The 22382-nt window shown below is 34.8% G+C and overlaps 2 protein-coding genes, 1 long non-coding RNA gene and 1 pseudogene across 3 annotated transcripts; 2 read left to right on the top strand and 2 right to left on the bottom strand.

Moving 5' to 3' along the window:
- The first annotated feature begins 784 nt into the window (after nucleotides 1–784).
- On the top strand, nucleotides 785–2071 carry LOC122608472. Its single transcript, XM_043781576.1, has one exon. The coding sequence runs from the start codon at nucleotides 1025–1027 to the stop codon at nucleotides 1979–1981; it is 957 nt and encodes a 318-aa protein (XP_043637511.1). The 5' UTR covers nucleotides 785–1024; the 3' UTR covers nucleotides 1982–2071.
- Nucleotides 2072–9023: 6952 nt separating this feature from the next.
- Nucleotides 9024–9988, top strand: LOC122607432 (PRA1 family protein F3-like). The gene has a single exon (XM_043780403.1). The coding sequence runs from the start codon at nucleotides 9125–9127 to the stop codon at nucleotides 9677–9679; it is 555 nt and encodes a 184-aa protein (XP_043636338.1). The 5' UTR covers nucleotides 9024–9124; the 3' UTR covers nucleotides 9680–9988.
- A 2325-nt stretch (nucleotides 9989–12313) lies between these two features.
- LOC122607968 lies at nucleotides 12314–17717 on the bottom strand. The gene is made up of 11 exons (XR_006325132.1): nucleotides 17474–17717; nucleotides 16723–16803; nucleotides 16356–16469; nucleotides 16003–16090; nucleotides 15072–15181; nucleotides 14889–14978; nucleotides 14718–14800; nucleotides 14525–14613; nucleotides 14078–14189; nucleotides 13805–13941; nucleotides 12314–12552 (listed from the first exon to the last, which is right to left on the bottom strand). It is a non-coding gene; the product is annotated as an uncharacterized LOC122607968 (long non-coding RNA).
- Nucleotides 17718–20342: 2625 nt separating this feature from the next.
- LOC122607967 lies at nucleotides 20343–22027 on the bottom strand (annotated as a pseudogene).
- Between the last annotated feature and the right edge of the window lie 355 nt (nucleotides 22028–22382).

The raw sequence follows: 22382 nt of genomic DNA, 5'->3' as shown, positions 1-22382 counted from the left end.
CGAAGAAAGAGGTGATGATTTGAAGGTGGTGGTACAAGAAGACGACCAGCAGCAGCATGGGGGGCAATGTAAAATGTGTGAGGAGCGGATTTATTCATTTCATTTGTGTTACTACAAGTGTCATGAATGTGACGACGACTATTCTCTGCACAAATTCTGTGCGGAACTGCCTTTAATCCTAAAGAGCCACCCGTTACATGATCATCCGGCGGGTCATCAGCTTACCTTGTCCAAGAAACTCCGGTTTACCGATCCCGATCCCTCTTTCAAATTTGGAGATTATTCTGATTTCTTATGGAGCTATAGCATCTGCAAAGCTGATCATAATATGTTCAAGTCGACATCAGCGTATGTTCAAGTCGACATCAGCTACTTGTGATGCTTGTGCTACGAGTCATAATGATGAAAGGGGGACCTTCTACCAATGTACCATCTGTTCTTGGTTCTGGATCCATCTGGACTGCGCTTTGCTGCCGACAAAGTTATCGATTCAACGATCTACCAAAGACACTTTCACTCATTCTCATCTACTCACCCTTGCCTCTTCCTTTCCCTATATCGAACTGAAAGCTAACACCTTTCCATTTTGCAAAGTCTGTGATGACACTTTTCTTGGCAATTACGCGTGGCTTTACAAATGCGATAATGTCGATATTACGTCCATTTTGGATGTGTGACTTCAAAGTGGGCAGGTGAGCAATTAACCTTTGATAAATTACAAGTGTACGTTCATGATATGTATATTGTGGTTGATATATTAATTAATGGTTCTAACTTTAAATTATCAGGCCGTGGCAGTACTTACAAAAAAGACTTCAACGACGCTGATCATCCTAATCTACTCCACTGCCCATTTCCAGATGAAAGTTGGAACCTGCTGAAGCACTATTATTTTTACAATCTCAACGGATTTTTTGTGAAAGATAAAAGGAGATTGATCAACCATATTAGTCATCCACACTCACTCATTCTATTTGATACCTAGGCGTCCCTTCATAACAAATCAATTTTCCTTCATGATCCCATGAAGAAGACACAGCTGCTATGTGATGGATGTGTCAGACCAATCACGTCAGTGCCATTTTACAAGTGTAGTGGTAGTAGTCCCCAACATAATATTAATGCTAATGTAGAAAACCCATCATCATCATCATCATCATCCTCCTGTGGTGGTTTTGTGCTCCATGAGTGGTGTGCAAAGCTACCCTCTCAACTACATGACCACCCGGGCCATCCACAGCACACGCTACTACTTCTACTGCCAAAAGCAAAGTTGGTCGTTGTATTCGATTGTGAAGTTTGCCGGTTACCCTCCAATGGTTTTGCGTATGGGTGCACAACGTGTGGATATTATGTAGACATCAATTGCTCCCTCATACCGGAGGAAATCACTCATGAAGCTCACCCCAACCATCTGTTGCGAAGAATCAAGGGTTCAGACATCCCATCAGATGAGTATTGCAAGGCATGTTGGTTCCAGATGAAATTTGGATGGGGTTTCCATTGTCCCTCTTGTGATTTCTACATCCATACAAGGTGTGCTTTGTTATTGCCTCGACAAGTCCGGCACAAGTACGACAAACATCCGTTGAGTCTAAGATACGGTCTGGTCGAGAACCATCCGCAAGAATACTTTTGTGAGATTTGCGAGGATAGAATATACTCATTTAACTCGAGACAGTGGTTCTATCATTGCACTACATGTGCCTGGTCCATGCATGCAGCTTGTGTTCCCTTAATTCTACAAAGTGAACAAGCTGTTTATTCCGAGTATCCGCTATGTGTCTTTCTCTTTCTGAATGTTAAGTTTGGGGGAAAGGTTGAAATCCAAAGTCTGCACCGACACTCTCTGGCCTTTGTACAAGGGATTGAAAGTGATGGTCAATGCAGTATGTGTCATCAGCAATTGCAGTACAGGATGATTCTCAACTGCTTGGAGTGCCATCAGTTTGCGATTCATTATGAGTGTGCGGCTCGTTAACTAGCCCATTAATTAGTTGACCATGTATATACATTTCTTATTTCCATGTACAATTAATCTTTTACCAATAAATAAGATTATTTCATATCTTGTACCAGATTTTTAAATTATTTTTATAGAAAAATAAATCACTATATAACTTAAGCTCTAAAATGTCATTAATTGGCCGGACGGACTACTTTTTTATGTGAGAACACACAACATTGTTTTTGAATTTATACACATTTGAGAACATTAAACTCAATAAATAGCTCTCCTGTCCTAGCTAGAAAGATCCCGCCTTTGACTTTATAAGTCCAATCGGATTAGAAAAGCTTTCTCCTGCAACTAAATTGATAGAGAAAAAAGTGTGGACGGGTCAACACAACTGGATACACCCTGTTTTGACCCGTTACACAACCCGCCCATCTCTAATTATATTCTCCTCAACAAATGTACATACTTGTCTCATGAATGATCAAGTCTTTAAACCCCTAACCATATCTAGGGAACTTCATGCATATTTGATTTCTTCATGACCAATAAGGACCTTACTTTACGTCTATATATATATATGGATTATGCATCCAAGATGGATGCACAAAACAAAATACATGATTATTTCGATTTTGACGGATGAATGTGTTGTTAAACACTTAAATAAAGATAATTAGTTCTGCACTATGTTAGTTTTATGGACTTTTAATGCATCAAAATGATATTTTTAAGGTGTTCTCACTCTTCTTATTTTAAAACTGTTCTCACTGGAGTATTACCCTATATATATATATATATATATATATGTAACATCTATATGTATGGATTACAAGCTTATAAAATCACACTTCAATAAATCTTAGCTAAACTCTTTCATGGTATTAATGTATTAATGTTGCAATTCTGAGGATTTGTGTTTTATATGTAATTTAGATATATATCTACATTATTAAGAATGCATTTTCAAAGCATAAGAAAGCATTTTCTTATCTGTGGGCTAATTGCCTAATTCCTTTTGTGTACATATTTTTGTTACCGGATAACTGGCCCATTATAGGTCCCTACTACTTGCTCCACGCCTCCTCATATTCTAATTCACTTCTATTCACTGCAAACAAAAATGTCAATTGCTCAAATTTATTTCCTCACATTTTTAAAAAATGTAAAAAAATATGTTAATTATTCATTCACATTTAAAATTGTATAAAAAAAAATTCACACTTAAAAGTGTGAAAATAGGACATAATATAGATTCCAAGCATTCATAATATAGTTTATTATCTAAATATAGGACATAATATAGATTCACACTTAAAAAAATTCACACTTAAAAAAATTCACACTTAAAAGTTTATTATCTAAATATAGGACATAATATAGATTCCAAGCATTCATGATTTAGAAACGAATGAGTTAAATTAATTATTTCTCCCTAGGTCTATTAGTGCTCTATTTATGGAAACTAAAAGTATTCGATCTTGTTATTGTTTCGACTCATATTTCCGAAAAGTGGATCTTACGACTAGAAATTGATTCCCGTGACCGAAATTATATACTCTATAACATAAGACATAATCTCTTTGAGCAGAAGTTTGGTTTTAATTCCCGGTTTGAAAAAGAAGCTTAAGCCACAATTTGTACGGAAATTGGAATCACTCGAGTCTCGACTCTCCAATGACGTTTGTAATCAAGGCTTTTTTCTTTAATTTGTTCCACACACAAACATTATATATTAATAGAGGGTATGGAGTATGTGGCTGTTAGATACCCAGTGTTTGTACAACGGATTAGGTTAGAGAATTTGGAGGTGTTTGGTGGATTGGACGGCGATTCCCTGCTGGTAAGGTGTGAGAACCTTTTGTACGCCGGTTTAGATGTGTTTAAGATCTCTTAGGGTTTTGCCCGTGGATCTTGTATGTGTTGTAGGGTTTTGGCCGTAGTAGGCATCATGATAATGATTAGGGTTTTCCCCCTTATATAGCTGCTTTTTTGTGGAGAATAAGTCTCTCACGCGTTTTGTATCTTTGGTAACGATCTCCTTTATTTAAGGAAGTGATGTGATCGTATCTTTTCATGTTTATCTTCTTTTCCCCAGGTTATGTGATACCCTGGGTGATCTTTTTAGCCTACCTAGGGTGAGGCTTTATCTTGGGTGACGGTGGGTACACCATCAAGCCCCCCAGACTAATAATATGATATGCCAAGATCATGTTGTTAGTCTTAGCCAAAGAGATAATTCTAGCCATCCTTCCTCCTGTGTGCAGGGGGTTCGTGACTTATTTCCCAAGTAGGGTTTTTCGGGCCGTGGTAGGCATCATGATAATGATTAGGGTTTTCCCCCTTTTATAGCTGCTTTTTTGTGGAGAATAAGTCTTTCACGCGTTTTGTATCTTTGGTAACGATCTCCTTTATTTAAGGAAGTGATATGATCGTATCTTTTCATGTTTATCTTTTTTTCCCCAGGTTATGTGATACCTTGGGTGATCTTTTTAGCTTACCTAGGGTGAGGCTTTATCCTAGGTGACGGTGGGTACACCATCACCCAGCTTGGATGTAGAACCCCTCACATCTTGTTTTTGTAATCCATGAAAAACATGGGGCCCAAACATTTATATATATATATATATATATTAAAATATTGATATGTGAGGGATTTTACACTCAAGCTTAAGTATCTAACAGTCATATACTCCATTTTCTCATATTAATAATAACTATGGGGTGTGTGGTTGGATATTAATGAATGGTAAAACTGGTGTATATAATGAGATAAACAAACGTTGATGTGACATTTTTATGGTCGCCAAAATCACTCATGATGCTATTAGGAGTTAGATTAGTTCGTTTTATATTATTAGATTGATAAAGTGAAAGAAATCAAGAAGTACATACGATACGCATGATAAACACATTTTAAGTTAATTACATACAATATACCTTGTATATATTTTCACACTTAATTGGCTTTTTTGTTGCAATGGATATTTATCAAGTTGGCAATCATATCGAAATTAAGTCAGATGAACATCATGCCTATAATTCACCATCTCGCCAGTTTACCTTTGGAAGATAGTGTTACCGAAAGAAAACATACATATACATATGTATACACCCACACACATATATATACATGTAGATTCACATAGTTAATTTTAAATTTATATATTTTTTGTATGTTTTTTCCATATTATCTTGTGCCATGTGTGTATGTCTTTATCTATGTATATGTAATTGTATGCATATATAAATTAGTAGTCGGCAAAAGAAATGGAAATTGAAGGGGCCAAAATGCAATTGCACAAATTTACAATGTCTTCATACATGAAATTCATGTCTAGTAGGTATTAATATAACCATAACGTACATATACTCGTATATAATCTATGTTGATTCATAAGGTTTTTTTTTTTTTTCTTCCTATAATGAGTTTCCTTCCGTTAATATTAAGATATATCGAGTAAACTAGTGGTATATCAGTAATTGTATTTAAGGGTCTTTGAAAAAAATTGAAACAAGAAGAGAAAAATATATACTTTAAAGAAATGCATATATCATCAAAAGCAAAAGACCATAGACACATGTTCCCTTTTTATGAAACAAACCACGTGGTACAATCGGAGCCCCGAATCCCTTTTATTTATAAGTCCCTACTCGGCTACTCCTATACGCCCTACCATTAAAGCACTTATCTTTTCGTCGTCTATGGCCATGACGGGGCAGTTGAATATGTCGGGTCCAATAGGATCCGATCCATACCACATAAATACAACCACTAAATGCTCTATGACTCTAGCAAATAATTTAACGAAGTTGGTTCTTTTTTCTTTTCATTATATGGAAAGAACAAGCTCTGACTCGTATATTCATAACATAATTTTTATAACTGTGGCAATTTTTGAAAGACAGTGTCATGCACTATCACATATTTTGATTTTGTTAACCATTATGTGTATAATTTCATATAAAGATTATACAAGTAATAATGCATAATAATATCAGCTTTAACTTTTAAATCTTTAATTACATTGACCACCTAAATATCTTAGGGTATGTTCTTAAGTTTTGTTTTAAAAAGAAAGGAAAAGATTGTAAAGGATTTCAAAAATATTTGGGTTCTTGAGTTTTATTTAAGGGAAGAAGAGAAAAGAAGGGAAAAGATTTGGAAAGAGAATTCTATAGAATTTGTTAAAGATATTTTCCTCCCACTTTTGGGATGATTTGGAAGGAAGAAAACTCCACCTTTTCTCTTCCATTCATCCTTCTTCTCTTCTTTTCTCTTCTTTTACATTTAAACTCAAAAACACAAGCTTAGTACTTATGAAAGGTTTGAATTTGATACTTATTATTAAGATATACGATCATCCAATCGCTAGACTACGCCAATGGTGGTTAGTGGTTACTAATATATTACTCGTATATCGTAATCATACTCAAAGAAATGATATGTATTTAATTTATTTGTTTGACGGGTCTAATACGTAAATTAAAACTAATATAATAATAAGTACTAAATGATTGGCCTGTATAATAATTAAAGAAAGGTAAGGAAGCAACTGGTCATCGCCTTTTTTTAATAGTATTGTGTCTAAATATTTCGATAGTGTATAAAGGCGATTAAATTGTGAACAAAATTTACCTATAACTGGATATAGATATCGCTTGCAGGTTCTTCTTAGATGGTAAAAAAAAGACTTTCAACATTTACATGAGATAAGGACCGCCGTTTCCAAAGTCTGATGTAATCAACGAGTACTAGTGTTTTTTTTTGTAGGTAATTATAACTAGTATTTAGATCCTAATGGATATATGAACACTGTAAGATAATGATAAATAAATATTAGCATAACTAATAACTATTATTGAAAATTTTATTTACTTATAAAATGTTTTCTAGTATTTATGTACAATACATAAATACTTTATTTATATGAAAAATAACAGCTTTATAATGTCATTCATTACTTTACTTTTTATTTAGGCGGGGACAAGATTCGAACATGTAGTCTTTAGATCATGAGTCTGATGAGTTGTTTTCAAAGGTTAATTCATTACTTAACTAGCTAGTGTCGGATGTATAAACTTAGTTACTACCGTGACTAGACGATTATATGTTAAGTTTGTGATATGATTTTTCTTCTTAATACATGCTTAAAAATGGAAAGGCCCTTTAATAATGATTTTTCGCTACACATAGGCAAGAAATGGTGACATGTGTATGGCATTAAAGCTACGTATTTTCATTCAATATAAACGTCAAATTACTAGTCCTTTTCATTATTATGAATAGTCCTTTTCTTAGTTAACCGATAAACCATTTTATTTGCTAATTAAGAAACCCTCCGATTGACCAACTTGATATTTGGTCTACTTTCAATATTAGGGGATAAACTAATTGGATCTTGAAAATATGCTCGCTTACAAACAGAATCAAAGTTTTTTACAAACTAATTCCTTTAAGTTTGAATTGAAGAAGAATATGAGTCGACAAAAACAAGCTTTTAGAGTATTGGCATGCCTCATTTTTGGTATTTTTCTCACCCCTCACTCCAAATAATCTTATTATGTTACTTCATTTTTACCTTGTTCATACCACATTTTACAATATTTTTTACATCTCATTTTATACTCATAGGATCATACCTTATATCACATTACCTTATATATAAACAACTTGATAAAAAAAAAAAAAAAAAAAAAAAAAAAAAAAGGAAAAGAAACAAGAGTCTTTCACTCTACCATTCACGGCAAACTTCCCCTCAAATCCTTTGTCGCACCACGCTTTAAGGAGTTGGTGGCGGCGTTCATGTGTGGTGCTACACCCGCACCACACCTTTGATTGATGTTGTGAAACTCGACTGATACGCTCAATTTCTTGGAATCGGATCGTGTATTGGCAGGTTGACGATACCATTTTGCTAGACTCAGACCAAAGTCGATTAGAAGTCAAGACTCGGGTCAACTTGGTCAAGTCTCGGGTGTATCGGTTAAGACTAGGGTGTATCGCATCTTGGATTGGGTCAACATAAAGTCAAAGTTTTTTTTTTTTTTTTCAACTTTAATGAATTATGAGATTATAATCGCGTCTTGGTTTTACTCGTTTAATTATTTGGTCAACCTTGCCTTTGATCTATACTTCGCCAACACTCTACGGTTAGTTCATCTCGATTCTAGACCAAACTAATTAAGTTCAAATTACTCAAATCAGCTAAAAAAAACTAAGTTGAGTATTTTGAGCATTACCACGATCGAGTATAAAATCTCTTACATAAGACTTTCACGAATAAATTAACATAGATTCACATCAAGTTATCTAACTTTGAACTCGGCTTGTTTTGTGATTCCACACTCAATTTGTATAGCTACATGTATATCATAAAACATATATTATAAGAAATCTCAAGTTAATTAAAATCCTGTTAGGTATAGTTTTGGACTTGATCAAGGATTGGAGGGTTCGATAACAACTACCAAATAACCTGATCGAATCGTGCATATCTAAATCAATACTCGTTTTTATTTTTATAAATAAACTGAATATGAAAAACCAAATTCAACTTCCCATTCACATAAAGTAAGTTTGCCTAGTAGTAAGGCAAGCACTTGGTGACCTTAAGGTTTCAGGTTCGATCTCCGCTGGGAACAAAAAATAATTCCTTTAAGGTACCCGTTACCAATGAAGCCTAAACCCATATGTGAAGTTTAAATACGCGGGTTTGATTCTTCGGGGTGCCCAGATCATGTAGGGATTAGGATGAAGGTATTTAACCGGCATCATATAGCTTATACAAGATGGGTCGATAGGTATCCAATTGTGATACTGGGGCTAAGGTTCCTCCATTTACCTTTTAAAGTAAGTTTGACTTAAATGAGCTTGAGTCTCATTTGCACCTCAACTTAAGCCTTACATAAACATCATTATGGATCAAATTAAATAACAATATTACCATATCAACATTAATATTTCGTACTAAAATAAAAATATATATATAATCCGGAAAATATCTACTTGTAGCACATGGCAGCTTGACCTCCACCATTTGGCCATTACTTCTCCATTATTAATATTCCACGTTCCCTTCTTCATTCCATCTAAAACGTCCCCTTCTTCTCATTTACACTCCAAAACACTTGCAACCCTTTGCACCCATTTCCTAATTTCCGGCCAACATGTCGGCAACATACGGCACGATTCCAACGTCAACCGATACTGGCTCCAAGGTTGAGTTCTTATCTCGTGCAAAAGAACGAATAACAACCGGCCTTGGAGTACAAAGGTCATGGAAAGAAATGTTCAACATACATTCAATAAATTTCCCTCGTGCATTCTCTGATGCAACTTCACGAGTCAAAACGAATATAGGATATTTTCGTATGAATTACGCTATTATAGTACTTGCAGTTCTGTTTTTAAGTTTGTTATGGCACCCTATATCTTTGATTGTATTTATTGTCTTGATGGCGGGTTGGTTGTTTCTTTACTTTTTACGTGACGAACCTCTAGTGATATTTCGTTACACGATTGATGATCGTGTGGTTTTGGGGGTTTTGGCAGTATTTACAATTGGCTTGTTGTTGTTAACTGGTGCGACTTTGAACATTATTATATCGGTTTTGGTTGGAATTGTGGTTGTTTTGGTACATGCTCTTCTTAGAAAGACGGATAATTTGTGTTTAGACGAAGATGGCGTCGAGGCAGGCGGATTCTTGGAGGCTTCATCATAGAAGAAGATGGAATCGAGGGTGTCAGGTGTTTGAGATTTGATTATTCGGAACTGAAATCTTATTTTAAAGCGTTTATCTGCTTAGAAAATAAGTTATCTATTCAGAAAATCCAATTCTTATAAGCACTTTCAGACATTTCTAAGGCCATCTTCATATTGATTAATGTTTGTTAAACATATGTTATAGTGATGAGTTATTGATTTATGAATTGCTAATGTGATGCCATCACAGATGTTGCTAGGTGTTTTTTAAACGAATTTCTTTTGTAATTCATGTTTTGTCTATATGAAATTCAGTTAGTGTGCCGGACTTTAATTCGTTGATCATAGCTAGCTTTTTGAGATCGAGATTATATTTGTGTATATAAGTATAACACAACTACGAGACCTCAAATAATAATTTAAAAGATGGCCTTTTGCAAAAAGTTAGACGAAACTTAATGTGAAATTAAATAATATTATAGGCTTTGTGATTTTGTACCTTCCAACTTTATATTTAAAATTCTTTTGTAAGACAACTACCTACTGATCAATTAACATACAACTACACGTTCAATAAAAAAAAATTAGCATACAACAAACTTCAATATTCATTTTCGGAAAACCAAAATATTAAAGTCACTCGCTTTCAGCAATGTGAGGTACCGTATTAGGATGGAACCATTTTATTTTTAGTCACATTTTCCTTTATTTTATTTTAACCAAAAACACAAGTAAACAAGGAAGTCTCATGAACACTTATTTGTCTACTAGAATATTGCCTGCAGTGATTGAAGATTTTTCAGAAGGTATTTAAATTGGGATGGATCAAATACGAAAATAAAATTCTTTGACTTCAGTTTATATATGGAGTTGACTGTAGGGCAGTCAATTGGATCGATTTTGGTTGACTTGTGTTAGATTGGTGGGTTGACAAGTTAGAAAAAATTTTACGTTAACATTTCTCACTAAAAAATCTTATTCAGGGCCCGAACTAGGTTGAGTCGGTCCAATTAGTATATTAAAAGGGTGCCCATTTTAGGGTTTTATAATGCGTCATTCACGGACGATAACAAGCTCTAGGGTTCAGGGTTTGAAGGTCGAGGATTAACGGATTTTTTCTTGAATAGCAAATTAGTTTATATAATAAACAAAGGTTCTAGGCATCATTTTTTTTTTTTTTGAAAAGTAAAATTCTATTCATTAAGCCCCGGCAAAAACGCCGGCAGCCAATATATACAAATATTTACACAAAAATGAACTTACACCAGTTTTGCCAAGAAACATTCCTATACTTCGTTCTATGCTTAAACCAGAGGTACCCAAGTGTCTTGATACTTTGAATAATTCCAATAGCATTAGAATCAACATTGTTAAAGACTTTGTCATTCCTTGCTCTCCAAATGCACCAGCAGCTAATCCTTATAATGCCCTTGATTGCCGAGACCTCTGTTCTACTTCTTCCTCGTTGTTTATGTATTTCCAGAATTTCTTTGATATTGAAAACAAAAAATGGAGCAGATCTAGTCCATCTCCTGATGAAATGTCATACCCTAGCCGAGACCACACATTCACAAAACAAATGGTCTGTACTTTCTTGTCCTTCCCCACATAAGACACACGCCAAATCCCCATTCCAACTATTGTGTTTCCAAAGGGCCTCCTTGGTCGGAATTCAATCCAAAGCAGCCCTCCAAGCAAAGACATTACACTTCTTTGGGGCCATTTGCACCAATCCAACACATATGAGTCGCTGAAATCCTTTCTTTTTAAGAGGAAAGTCTTCACATCTTTAACCGAAAACTCTTTACCATTACCTCCATGCCACCCCCATTTATCGTTTCTGTCCCCTATTCCCACCCCATCAATTAGATTAGAGAGCTCTTCCCATTCACTGACTTCTTGGCTCGTCACGTTGTTCTTTGTCCAGTTCCATCGCCCATAAAAACCATCTGTCTCCCCGTTAAAACGCTCCCCCACCGTAATCTTTTTTCTCTTTCAAGTTTGAAAAGTATGAGGAAACCTATCTTTTAGAGGGATGCTTCCAATCCAATTATCTAACCAAAATCGAATATCATTTCCATTACCCAGCTCCCCTTTTAACAGGTTCTGTACTCCTACACCCGCCACTTTAATGGAGTCGATACCTTTGACGATGTTACACCAAATACCTGGCAAGTACCTATTGGCAGGGATGAAGTTCTAGCCTCTTTTCGTGTCGTGCAATGAGCTAATAACTTTCCTCCATAAACTTTCGGGCTCCGTCTTGAATCTCCACATCCATTTAGATAATAAAGCTACATTGACTTCCTTTAATCTGTTCTTTCCCGAATCAGAACTTCCCCAAAGAAATTTCCTTATGCGCGACTCCAACCCTTCCGTCACAGTTACCGGGGCCTTGAAAATAGAAAGATAATATGTGGGTAAACTCTCCATAACAGATTTTATAAGTGTGGTTCTGCCGGCCATAGATAGATTCTCAGCTTTCCAACCGGATAGTCGAGCCTCAAAAACATCATAAAGAAAGTTCCAACTTGTTAGAAATTAACATTTGACCAATCAGAATTCGATTAACATTTAAAAGTAACATCTATCACCTATCATCATAAATAAGAATGACTTCATGTAACTGAAGGTAAGCTAATGCGCCATATGGTAAAAAGAAATAACTGATAACTATCACTTAATAAGTTGAAAAAAGAAATACTCAAAATAAATATGAGAGTCTTCTTGACTGAGCAAAAGTTGATGCATGAAAAATTTAACCTTACATATTTCTATGTTTTCTGAAAATGATAAGAGATGAAAATGATTATTTCCACCTCAATCAGAAGCCTTGGTCCCTTCCTCACGAGAATCCATTTGTGTATAAGAGGACTACTACACAGTCTACACCTATAAAACACCATTTACATATATCAATGAAAATTAGAGGTACAAAATTTGGTCCATTTACTTTTAGATAAGATAATTTGGGTCAAATTATAGGACTTGTGTCTATAAAAAAACGGATGATTTGGAAAAATAATGATAAAAAGGGCTTGGGTCAAATTTGGGTCTAATGACAATACTTCAATTCAATGCTCTGAAAAACATCACATACGAAGACCAGCTATCAAAAGAGATTTTTAGGTTCCACCATCCAAACGTACACCAAACTTAAGTAGATATCTTTAAGTTTCATCTCTACTTAATCCGTAGAGATGTTAAAGGTTCAACACATTAGGGGGGGAGGTGTAGTCGGCAAAATGGATCGGCAAGTTCATCGGCAAATCGGCAACACTACAACCTCTTCATCGGCAACAATCGGCTCGGCTCATCGGCCACATTTGACCGATGCAAGTGAACGTTGGGTGTATGTGCATCGAGGTAAACAAATTAAAAAAAAATCATATATAATATATATATACACACACATACCGGAAAAATTGGGGGTGTATATGGATAAACTCCGGCGTGCTACCGTCATTGCGTCTACATCATCACCATCATCATCGTCGGAAGTGGCTAAACTCCGGCGTGCCACCATCTTCCTTTTTTTTCTTGTTTCCCGGCAAGTTTATTCTTTTTTTATTCCCGCTTCCCGGCGAAATAGATATATATGTGTAGATATAGAAGAGATATAGATAGATGTAGAACCGATGGTCACAAAGAAGAAGAAAAAAAGAGACGGTCACAAAGAAGAAGCAGCAGGTGGGTGGGAAGAAAGAAAAGGGGGTTGGGTGGGAGATGAAGAAACTAACCGATCAGCACTTTTTTACCAACTACACCCATAGTTTTGACAAATATTGGGTACTTTTTGGTAGTTTTTTGGATTGCCACGTGTCAAATTGTGATTGGTTAAAAATTTGCCAATTTGCCAAAAAAATTGGCATTACACCTCTTCCCCTTAGTTGCCCAAAAATGTGTGGCTGCCTTTTAAATTCCTACTCTCTAACTGAGCTTCCACCATTTGCATAACCATATTTTAAGTTTCAATCTTAGCGACTTCTATGCATTGCAGTGTAATGTAGAAAAAAAAAATTAGTGAAATTTAAAAGACCAGATAAGATGCAAAAAAACTGTGCTGAGTTCTATGGTGGAATGTGCAACCAAAAGGAATCCTGTTGTGAAGCTATAGAATAAAGGATGGGACCAAAAGACATACACGAGAGACTAACTTAATGTATCGTCCACTCGAACAATGTCAGCAGCTGCATCAATGTCATACATTCACCCACCTTCCATCTGAAAAATAACTCAATGTAATGTTTTGCCTAATGCGTTTTTCGACTCAGTTAGCACCTACAAAACACAGTTAGCGTTAAGTGTTATCCTCTTCATATTCAATAGCCATTACCTAATGCCATCATACAATTACTAATGCTAATATAGATGAAGCCATGGATTGTTGTTCACTTAATATGTTCATTAACTATACCTCGATCCGTATACATTTACCGATTGCATCTCAATCAGTTCTATCACGAACTACATCCCAAGCCTCCTGTAAGCCTTCACCTTATATTGTATTTAACTGACTCAAACTTTTTCTGCAAAATGAACAAACCCAACAATGAGTTGTCCTTAAACTTAAATCAAAACAACAATCTTTAGTGGAAAATATGTTACTCCATATTGAAAAAAAGAAAAAGAAGACAAAAGGTGTTTCAAGCCAGCCTGACATATACTAAAAAGAGACTTGTTGTGACCGAGCCCATATTCAACCCACCCATATTGCCATCTTTAGTCTAACATTCCGTCTAAGAGAAATCAACGTATTATGTGGCGACTAATTTAGAAGTCCAACTGCTTCTATATCTCCATTAGTATAATAAGAGATTACAATTATACACAATGAAACATAATCGTCTTAATCTTAGTATACCTGTATAATCTGTTCCTTTTGCCAAAAGATAAACCACATGACGATTTCAAGTAAATGTTAGAATCCCATATGAGAATCATTTGACGATACTGCACTTCAATTAACATTCATCGTCGTCGTTTCATTCAATGACTCACGATTATACAAAAATTTAAAATCGATAATTACTATAAAGTAAAAGTAGTAACTTTACCTGTCCATTCATTGCTCTTAGTGATATCAATACCAAGTATGAGATTAAAAGACTCGAGCTGCCCGTGCAAGAAACTCGCTCACCTACACATTTTCTAAAAACTTATAGGCAAAAAGAGAAACTTGAAATATGATCTGGAAATTGTTATAAAAACACAGAAAAAGAGGTTACCAAGGCCTTTCACTTATTATAAAAAACACAGAAAGGCACACCATACTTAATAGATCATGGTGATACTCATGACTCCATCACTAAGCATACCTATAAATACTTTACAGATGATTAAGCAGACATTTCCACTACATTGACACGTTGTACTTTATAACTTCACTTATCAAACAAAAAAAACCTCACCTTACTATCATTTTAAGGACGGGCTTGATTTCCATGTAAAGTGCTCCCATCAGCCGGAGTACTGGAATCTCTAAAGTAAAATCGAGCAGTGTAATTAGAATTATGCCTCTCTACAATGAACAATCAAATTGCAGAAGTATCAACTACCGTATCCAATCTGATAAGCTACTTCTCATAGGTAGGAAAATGATGCCGCCCTCCAGAAACATAAGTAACCAACAAAACCATACTAAACACACACTAACAGTTTGTTTTACTTTTTTCACTACAGTCAACACATTGCAGATACATACAGTCATTGACTCTATTACCATCCCTTAAATCTCAGATAAAAAATCATGGCAGTAATCGATTTTCAAAACCATATGAGAGTATATAATTAGACCTAACAATTAAACACAGAACAATCTATAACAAAGAGCCAGTGCACCAAATTGTCTAACTTCCAAACCGTCTGCCGAAGCTTTCAACTCATTGGTATTGACAATATCAGACATAGTTGACAACTTATATGGCCAAAGTAACTTTTATAGAAATGATAATTGAAAATTCGATAAACACAATAGACATAAAATTCGTATACTCGCCAATAGAAAAACTCGACAAGTTAGATACACTACAATACACCAGATGAAAACATCAATAAAATAAATCTCAATTAGCACAGCAACACACATTATTATCAATAATTTCAAAACCCCCTAAAAATATAACCAATCCATTTCCTGAACAGTTGCAAATTCATCGTATCATCATCTACATGGAAGTATATCGCAAGAGAAAGAGAGAGAGAGAGAGAAACGAAAAGAAGAAAAGCAACCTAAAAACAACATGGAAGTATATCGCAGTCGTCATAGCATTGGAGATTGAAATTCATTATTTAAAAAAACATAAAAAAAAAGAGAACTAAAACTTGTATAGCGCTTAATACCTCCTCATCATAGTCGCTTTCCTCTGAGCCACTGGCTTCAGAACTCGCTTTGTTCTTTCTTTGACTGGGTTGTCACATTCTCATCATCCTGGATATATGGATTTATTAGTTCAAATAATGCGACACCAAATACGTAAAGGTAATTATAAGCAAGTTTCGAGAAATATACTGAAAGTTATCTTGAAATAGAGTATGAACTTATCAAACACATTCTCATCAACCTGGATATATGGATTTATTAGTTCAAATAATGTGACACCAAATACCTTAGATTGTGTTGGTATGAGATTAAACTATCTTGAATCACGCAAAATATATAAAACAAACCCAAATACTAACTTATCATAGTTTACCTTTTTTCACTAACCCAAAGTATGAAGTTTGAGCTTCGATTTCAGTTCTTGAAGCCCTAGCATCATAAAGTAACACCTGCTCCTTATCCACTTTTTAAGCAAAATACATATTTTCTGAAATCAAACAATACTACATTACTACCACACTATGTATACAAATTAGAGCTTTGACTGGACCATCTAGAACACAGATTTATCCCACTTTCATCACTATAGTTTTGACTCGACCATCTTGAAAATTGATTTAGTCCCAGTTTAAATCAATTAAATGGGACTTTCTCATTAAAGAATGAAACAAACCGGCTTCCCAAGTTCCAAGATATCATCATACACACACACATATATATATATATCATTATGAACAAACCGCCACTTTAATGATAGTTTTTTCTCCAAAATCAGAAGTTAACTGAAGCAATTCTTCCGGACTTAGAATCAGACCGCCTTTCTGCAAATTGAAAAAGAAAACATATATAATGAAACCTCAAAATTTGATACAAAGCTTGTCGAATTAATAACCCAAAATTCATCTAAAAGAAAATAAAAAGAAAGCAATAGAAAGAAGATGATGAAAGTTTAAAGAAAGAGATGTGGATTATATAAATAAACATACAACAAAGAAACAACATTAGGTTAAACAAAATCAAAACCGAAAATTTTAGAAACAAAATAATTCATCGTTACACTTTTTTTCTCCCCAAAAATAATCTTTATCATCACTTATTGTGTAACCTTATAATAATCACACAAAAATCAGTACACAAACACCCTTTAAACGACTACGATCATACCTGGGCTTTTTTAATCATCGACCATAAGTCTATGACTCTCTTTTCTCTCTCTTCTGTCTCTCTCTATATATCAAATAAAGTTTAGATCTGACATTTAAAAAAAAGCCCACTCTTTTTTCAAAGTAAATACGTATACCGTATAGGGAGAAGAAGCTACATTTTCACATAGTATAAACACCATCAAAAACACATGAATTTCATCACCATATTACATCACAATACTATGTGGCATGGCTGGTTACTTGACAACAATTAGGAAGTGACATCACCGCTAAGTCTTCTCTTTAAGAGAAGAGGATACTAACATATTTAATCTTTATGCAATACCTCAATTTGCACCAGTTCTTGTTGTCAAGAGACATTATGTCAAGTTCGCTTTCAATTCAACAATTTCGCTTTACTTGGTCCAAACCTCCAACGAAACATAAAAAAGATTATTATGACCAAAAAGTAAAAACATATTAAAGTTTTCATTACATTGTACCAAAACCATTCTTACCCAATAAAATAAACACACAAAGCATTACCGGTTTAGAGCCATAGTTATCTTCCTTTGTCACAGCTTGTCCCTTCAGTTTTCCACTTGCAACATAGCTGCATAAAGTCATAAACCAAAACAAATTTAAATCCAATAACAAACACCTTCAAATCCAAAACAAACAATCACATATGTACATATATATAATGCTGCAAGTCCACTGTCCAATCTGTATAAAATATTCAGTCATTGTTTACACAAAGTTAAACCAATATTAAGTTGGTTATCAAGAGCATCAAGATCTCGCAGCCATAAAGATTTAGGAGTCTTTCTGCTCATATAACTCTCAAAATCCAGTAAGTTATGATATTTCAAAGTCGACTCAAACTTTCTGCTCAAAACTCGGCCTAGACCACTTAACTTGCAAAGCTGTTTTGACAAATTTTGATTTCTCGTTTTGACACGAAACCACTTGGAATGGAAAATAGATTCATTGAATGACACTGTTGACTCAAACAACAATTGCCATGAACCACTATAAGCTATTACAAAACATTGAGTTATCAACAAATATGAATATAAGCTATAACAAAACAATGAATAAAGTTACCAGCCCATTTTCACCATGTTTGTCTCTACACTATTGGTGACCTCCATCAAAAACTCTTTCAGTTATTAACCCATTAAATCAACACTTCACCACCATATATAATTTCAAAATAATCAAAAACTCGAATCATGATTTATAGAACAGAACATATTACTAACTCAAAGAAAAGGCCGAGAAAACAATATATTTGAATAAAATTTAACCAAAAAAGAAATGAATTTCAACTTGTATAGTGAATAATCCCATAAGACATCCAAGAAGCAATACACATTACCTGTTGTCCGTGCCAAAAAAGGCTAAAAATCTTTTTTTTTTCACACTTTGCGGGCAAATCGACATCTATGAAAAACGAAATTGTAGCATCATACCACATTAACAGATCATTCACCAGTAATCGATTCAATCAAAACTCTGCCAAAAAAACACTTTGAGATTTTCACTAAACTCGTCAACAAAGACACTTAAATCATAGAAGGATCAGACATCATCATAGCCAATCTAAACGCACCAGGAGCAGGAAGGCTCAGACATGCTTAATTAAGATCAACAATTCAACATGGCTACATATAAGAAGGTTGGCATGTAACAGTCACATACACACCTCAAATGCCATGCCAAGGAACACATAACCTCAACTATTTTCATTAATGTAAACACATCATCATAGCCAATAAAGAAGGGACAAGCATATTGTATAAAACACATCATCATAGTCAGTCCAAATTCCAAACACACCAGTTGTACACGAAAGGCTCAGACATGTTCAAGCAAAAGTAATGATTCAACATGGCTTCATACAGAAGCTTTACATGTGACATAAAGGTCACATAGACACCTCAAATGCCATGCCAAGAAACACAAAGCCTTAGCTCTATATTAATGTAAACATATCATCATAGCCGATCAAAAAAGGACAACCATCATATCTAAGGAGATGAAATTTAGCTCTGGTTTTTGAAATCTGAAATTCCAAAACATTTGCTTATCAACAAACAATATGTCAATATACATAAACATAGATATCAATTTATATTTATTATTCCAATAACACCAAATTACTAAAACCCATATATAAACAGAAACATACCAGATTGTGAACATTAAACATTGATGAATTTCAAATTAGTGATATGAATCTGAAAAATAGAAGCACGATAATTTAAACAATAATAAATAATATATGCTTCAAATAAAACCTGTAACTAAAAGTGAAATAGAAGAGGAAGATGAAACTCGTTGAGGCATTTCATCAAACACTTAGTATGCACTCTAAACAACAATCAAACAAATTATACATGTGAACTACTTAAATCCTAAATCCCAAAATCAGATGCTTTTACTCATTATGAAAGAGAACTGCGATGAAAAAGAAAAAAAATGCAAGAAAATGAGAGGAAGATAATGGAGAGAGAAGATTCATAGGATTTTACCTTCTAACAAAATCTGGTATAATTTTGAATTTCAAAAGACCCGCTCATTGAGAATGCCCACTCATTACACTTCACAATCGAATCATCCTCCTGGCATCAACACTCAAAGAGGCCCACTCTCTTGAGTAGACCCTGTAATAACCATGTACGTATCTCGTATAAACTTCAGTATATACGTTTTCACAAAGTATAAAAACCATAGAGAACACATGAAAATCATCAGCATATTACATCATAATCTGATGTGGCAAGGCTGTTTAGTTGACAGCGTGATAGATGTGACCTCAGCGATAAGTCTTCTCTTTAAGAGAAGAGGATGAGAAACTCAAACCGTATAAATGAGCTGCACCAAACCATGCAATGAGTAGAAGTCCAGAGCTTCAGAATGTAGTTTTGTTATGCATTTAAGCAAGCCTTGTCATTGAATATTACGTTCAAGTTCAGAATCCACTCGTATTTATGTATAATTTCACTTACGGAAACTATTTCAATTTAACTACAAGATAAATCTTCTCTTTAATAGCAAATTAGTGTCTGTAGGCATCATTGCATCAAGTTGAAACTGAGCTTTGAGCAATCAGAATTCTACAAACCTTTGATAGAATCTAAGCTAATACGCCATATGATAAAAAGAAATAACTAACCATTCCTTTTGTAAACTAACCATACATAACCTCATCTCATCAAGTTCAAACACTTTCATTGCATGTAAACCAACCATACAAAACCTCAACAAATCAGACAGCTACAAATAGATACAAAGATACTAAAATTAACTGTTTCCTAAGTCGGGCAGAATAATGACAGTACTTTTACATGACAAAAGTAATTTAGGTTTAACTAATTACATCTTGGTAAATCCACCCACGTCTTTTAATGAGATCATCTACTGTAGATAATAAACCATCTAACTGATCAATTACATCTTGGTAAATCCACCCACGTCTTTTAATGAGATCATCTACTGTAGATAATAAACCATCTAACTGATCAAGCAAAAGTGTTGTTTCCATATAAAAAGACATAAAGAAGCAGCACTCCTCTCCTAAAAGTGCAAGATTATCAATGGTTTCTAAGTTGGGATCGTAAATTTGAACTTTGGCATGCCCTTCGAAGCCTTTTGCTGTCTACAATATTTTCCACTCTCTTCCTAAATCAACCAAAAGTAGTGATTCCATATAAGAACACATAAAAAAGGAAGAATATTCTCCGACAATCCGAAGATCAACAGTATCTTCTGAGTTGGGATCGTAAGTTTCAAGTCTGGGATAGTAATTGAATGTTTCCAGTATAAGTTCACCTGTCTTCCTAAATCCTAGTAATCTACTTACTCTGGCATCCGGCTTGTTGAAGTTGTATAGCTTGGTAAACGATCTATTAAGACCCTGCTCCTTCATCATCCATATAGAACAAACTCCTAGGTCTTCCTTAAACTCTCTATGGTTAGCAAGCAAACCAAGAGACTCCTTTAGCTTAGATATAGTCCAAATTCGACAAAGCGGGTGAGTTAAACCATCCGAGAAATTTATCTCGTTAAATTCTTTGGTAGTCAAGTCAAGTGACAAGATCATCGTCAGTGGATATGGTTCATTTACAGAAAGCCAATAAATAAACCTACCGATAACAACCTGAGACCCTAAAAGTTTAATTAATTTGCTAGTAAGATTGGTAGATAGAATACTCCAAGTCTCGGTGCTCAACGTAAAAACTCCAACTTTCCAAGGGATACCAACGTCAAATTTTACAATCTTAACTATAGTAGGATCAAAAGTGACCGGACAAACCCCAAAACCAATAACTTCATAATTCGGTGAACCAAATAATTTTGAACTTCAATACCAACGGATTTACTGGTTGAAGGATTCCAAAGAACAACTATCTCTGGTCCAACATAGTTACAATCGTGAATTCGATATTTATAATAACCGTGAAAGCACAACAAACCATGAGAGCTACCGACAACAATTGAGTTGCGTTTCATATTATTCTTAATGAGATCAGGAAGAGTGGGAACAAAATCTTGTTTGAGAAAACTATCATCTACAAATGTTAAAAATGTTTCGTCACTATCTATAGTAGGTTTGTACCTTAAAATCAAACGATTCGGGTGAGTTTCGCGGAAACCGTAAGCAGCAATAAATTTGGGGCTGTCGATCAAGGATTTCCATTGTTTTGAGACCGATCGGAATTGAAGCAATGGTTTTACAGGAAGCCTTTTCAAGATTTCCACTTGAACATCCAGTGGGATATATTCCGACATTATTTTGATTGTGATTTTTGGTTTTTTTTTTTCTATAAATTATTTTGTGAAATGAATAATTGGGTGTTACACGTTCTAGGGTTTTACAGTGAAAGGAATCTGATAATATTGTAATACAAGCCCACATCTATCCTTCAAGGAATCTGATAGTATTGTAATACAAGCCCACATCTATCCTTCAAGGAATCTGATAGTATTGTAATATGCTTAGGGCTGTAAGGCCTATACTTATAAGCCGTCGGCCATGCGTTGGACGCAGAAGACGCAACGACGTTAGTAGCACGGGCTCATCTAATGGCCGCGTCTTGTGTCTACTTCCAATATCGAATGCGCGTCGGAGAGAGCAAGTGGGGCCCGGTTCGCTTGTTTCATGCGTAAATTAAAAAAAAAAAAGGATTTTTTGAACTAGCAACGGCTAGTGTTGCGCCGCTCCCCCCATTTAAAATTTTTTTTTTCCT

Source organism: Erigeron canadensis, chromosome 7, assembly GCF_010389155.1.
Source record: "Erigeron canadensis isolate Cc75 chromosome 7, C_canadensis_v1, whole genome shotgun sequence".
NCBI lineage: Eukaryota > Viridiplantae > Streptophyta > Magnoliopsida > Asterales > Asteraceae > Erigeron > Erigeron canadensis.
Note: the sequence above shows the minus strand (reverse complement) of the source record. Positions and strands in the feature narration are given on the sequence as shown.

Bases quoted from the DNA above. Each gene is read 5' to 3' on its own strand.
- LOC122608472 (XM_043781576.1), top strand. From the start codon at position 1,025: ATGAAGAAGACACAGCTGCTATGTGATGGATGTGTCAGACCAATCACG.
- LOC122607432 (XM_043780403.1), top strand. From the start codon at position 9,125: ATGTCGGCAACATACGGCACGATTCCAACGTCAACCGATACTGGCTCC.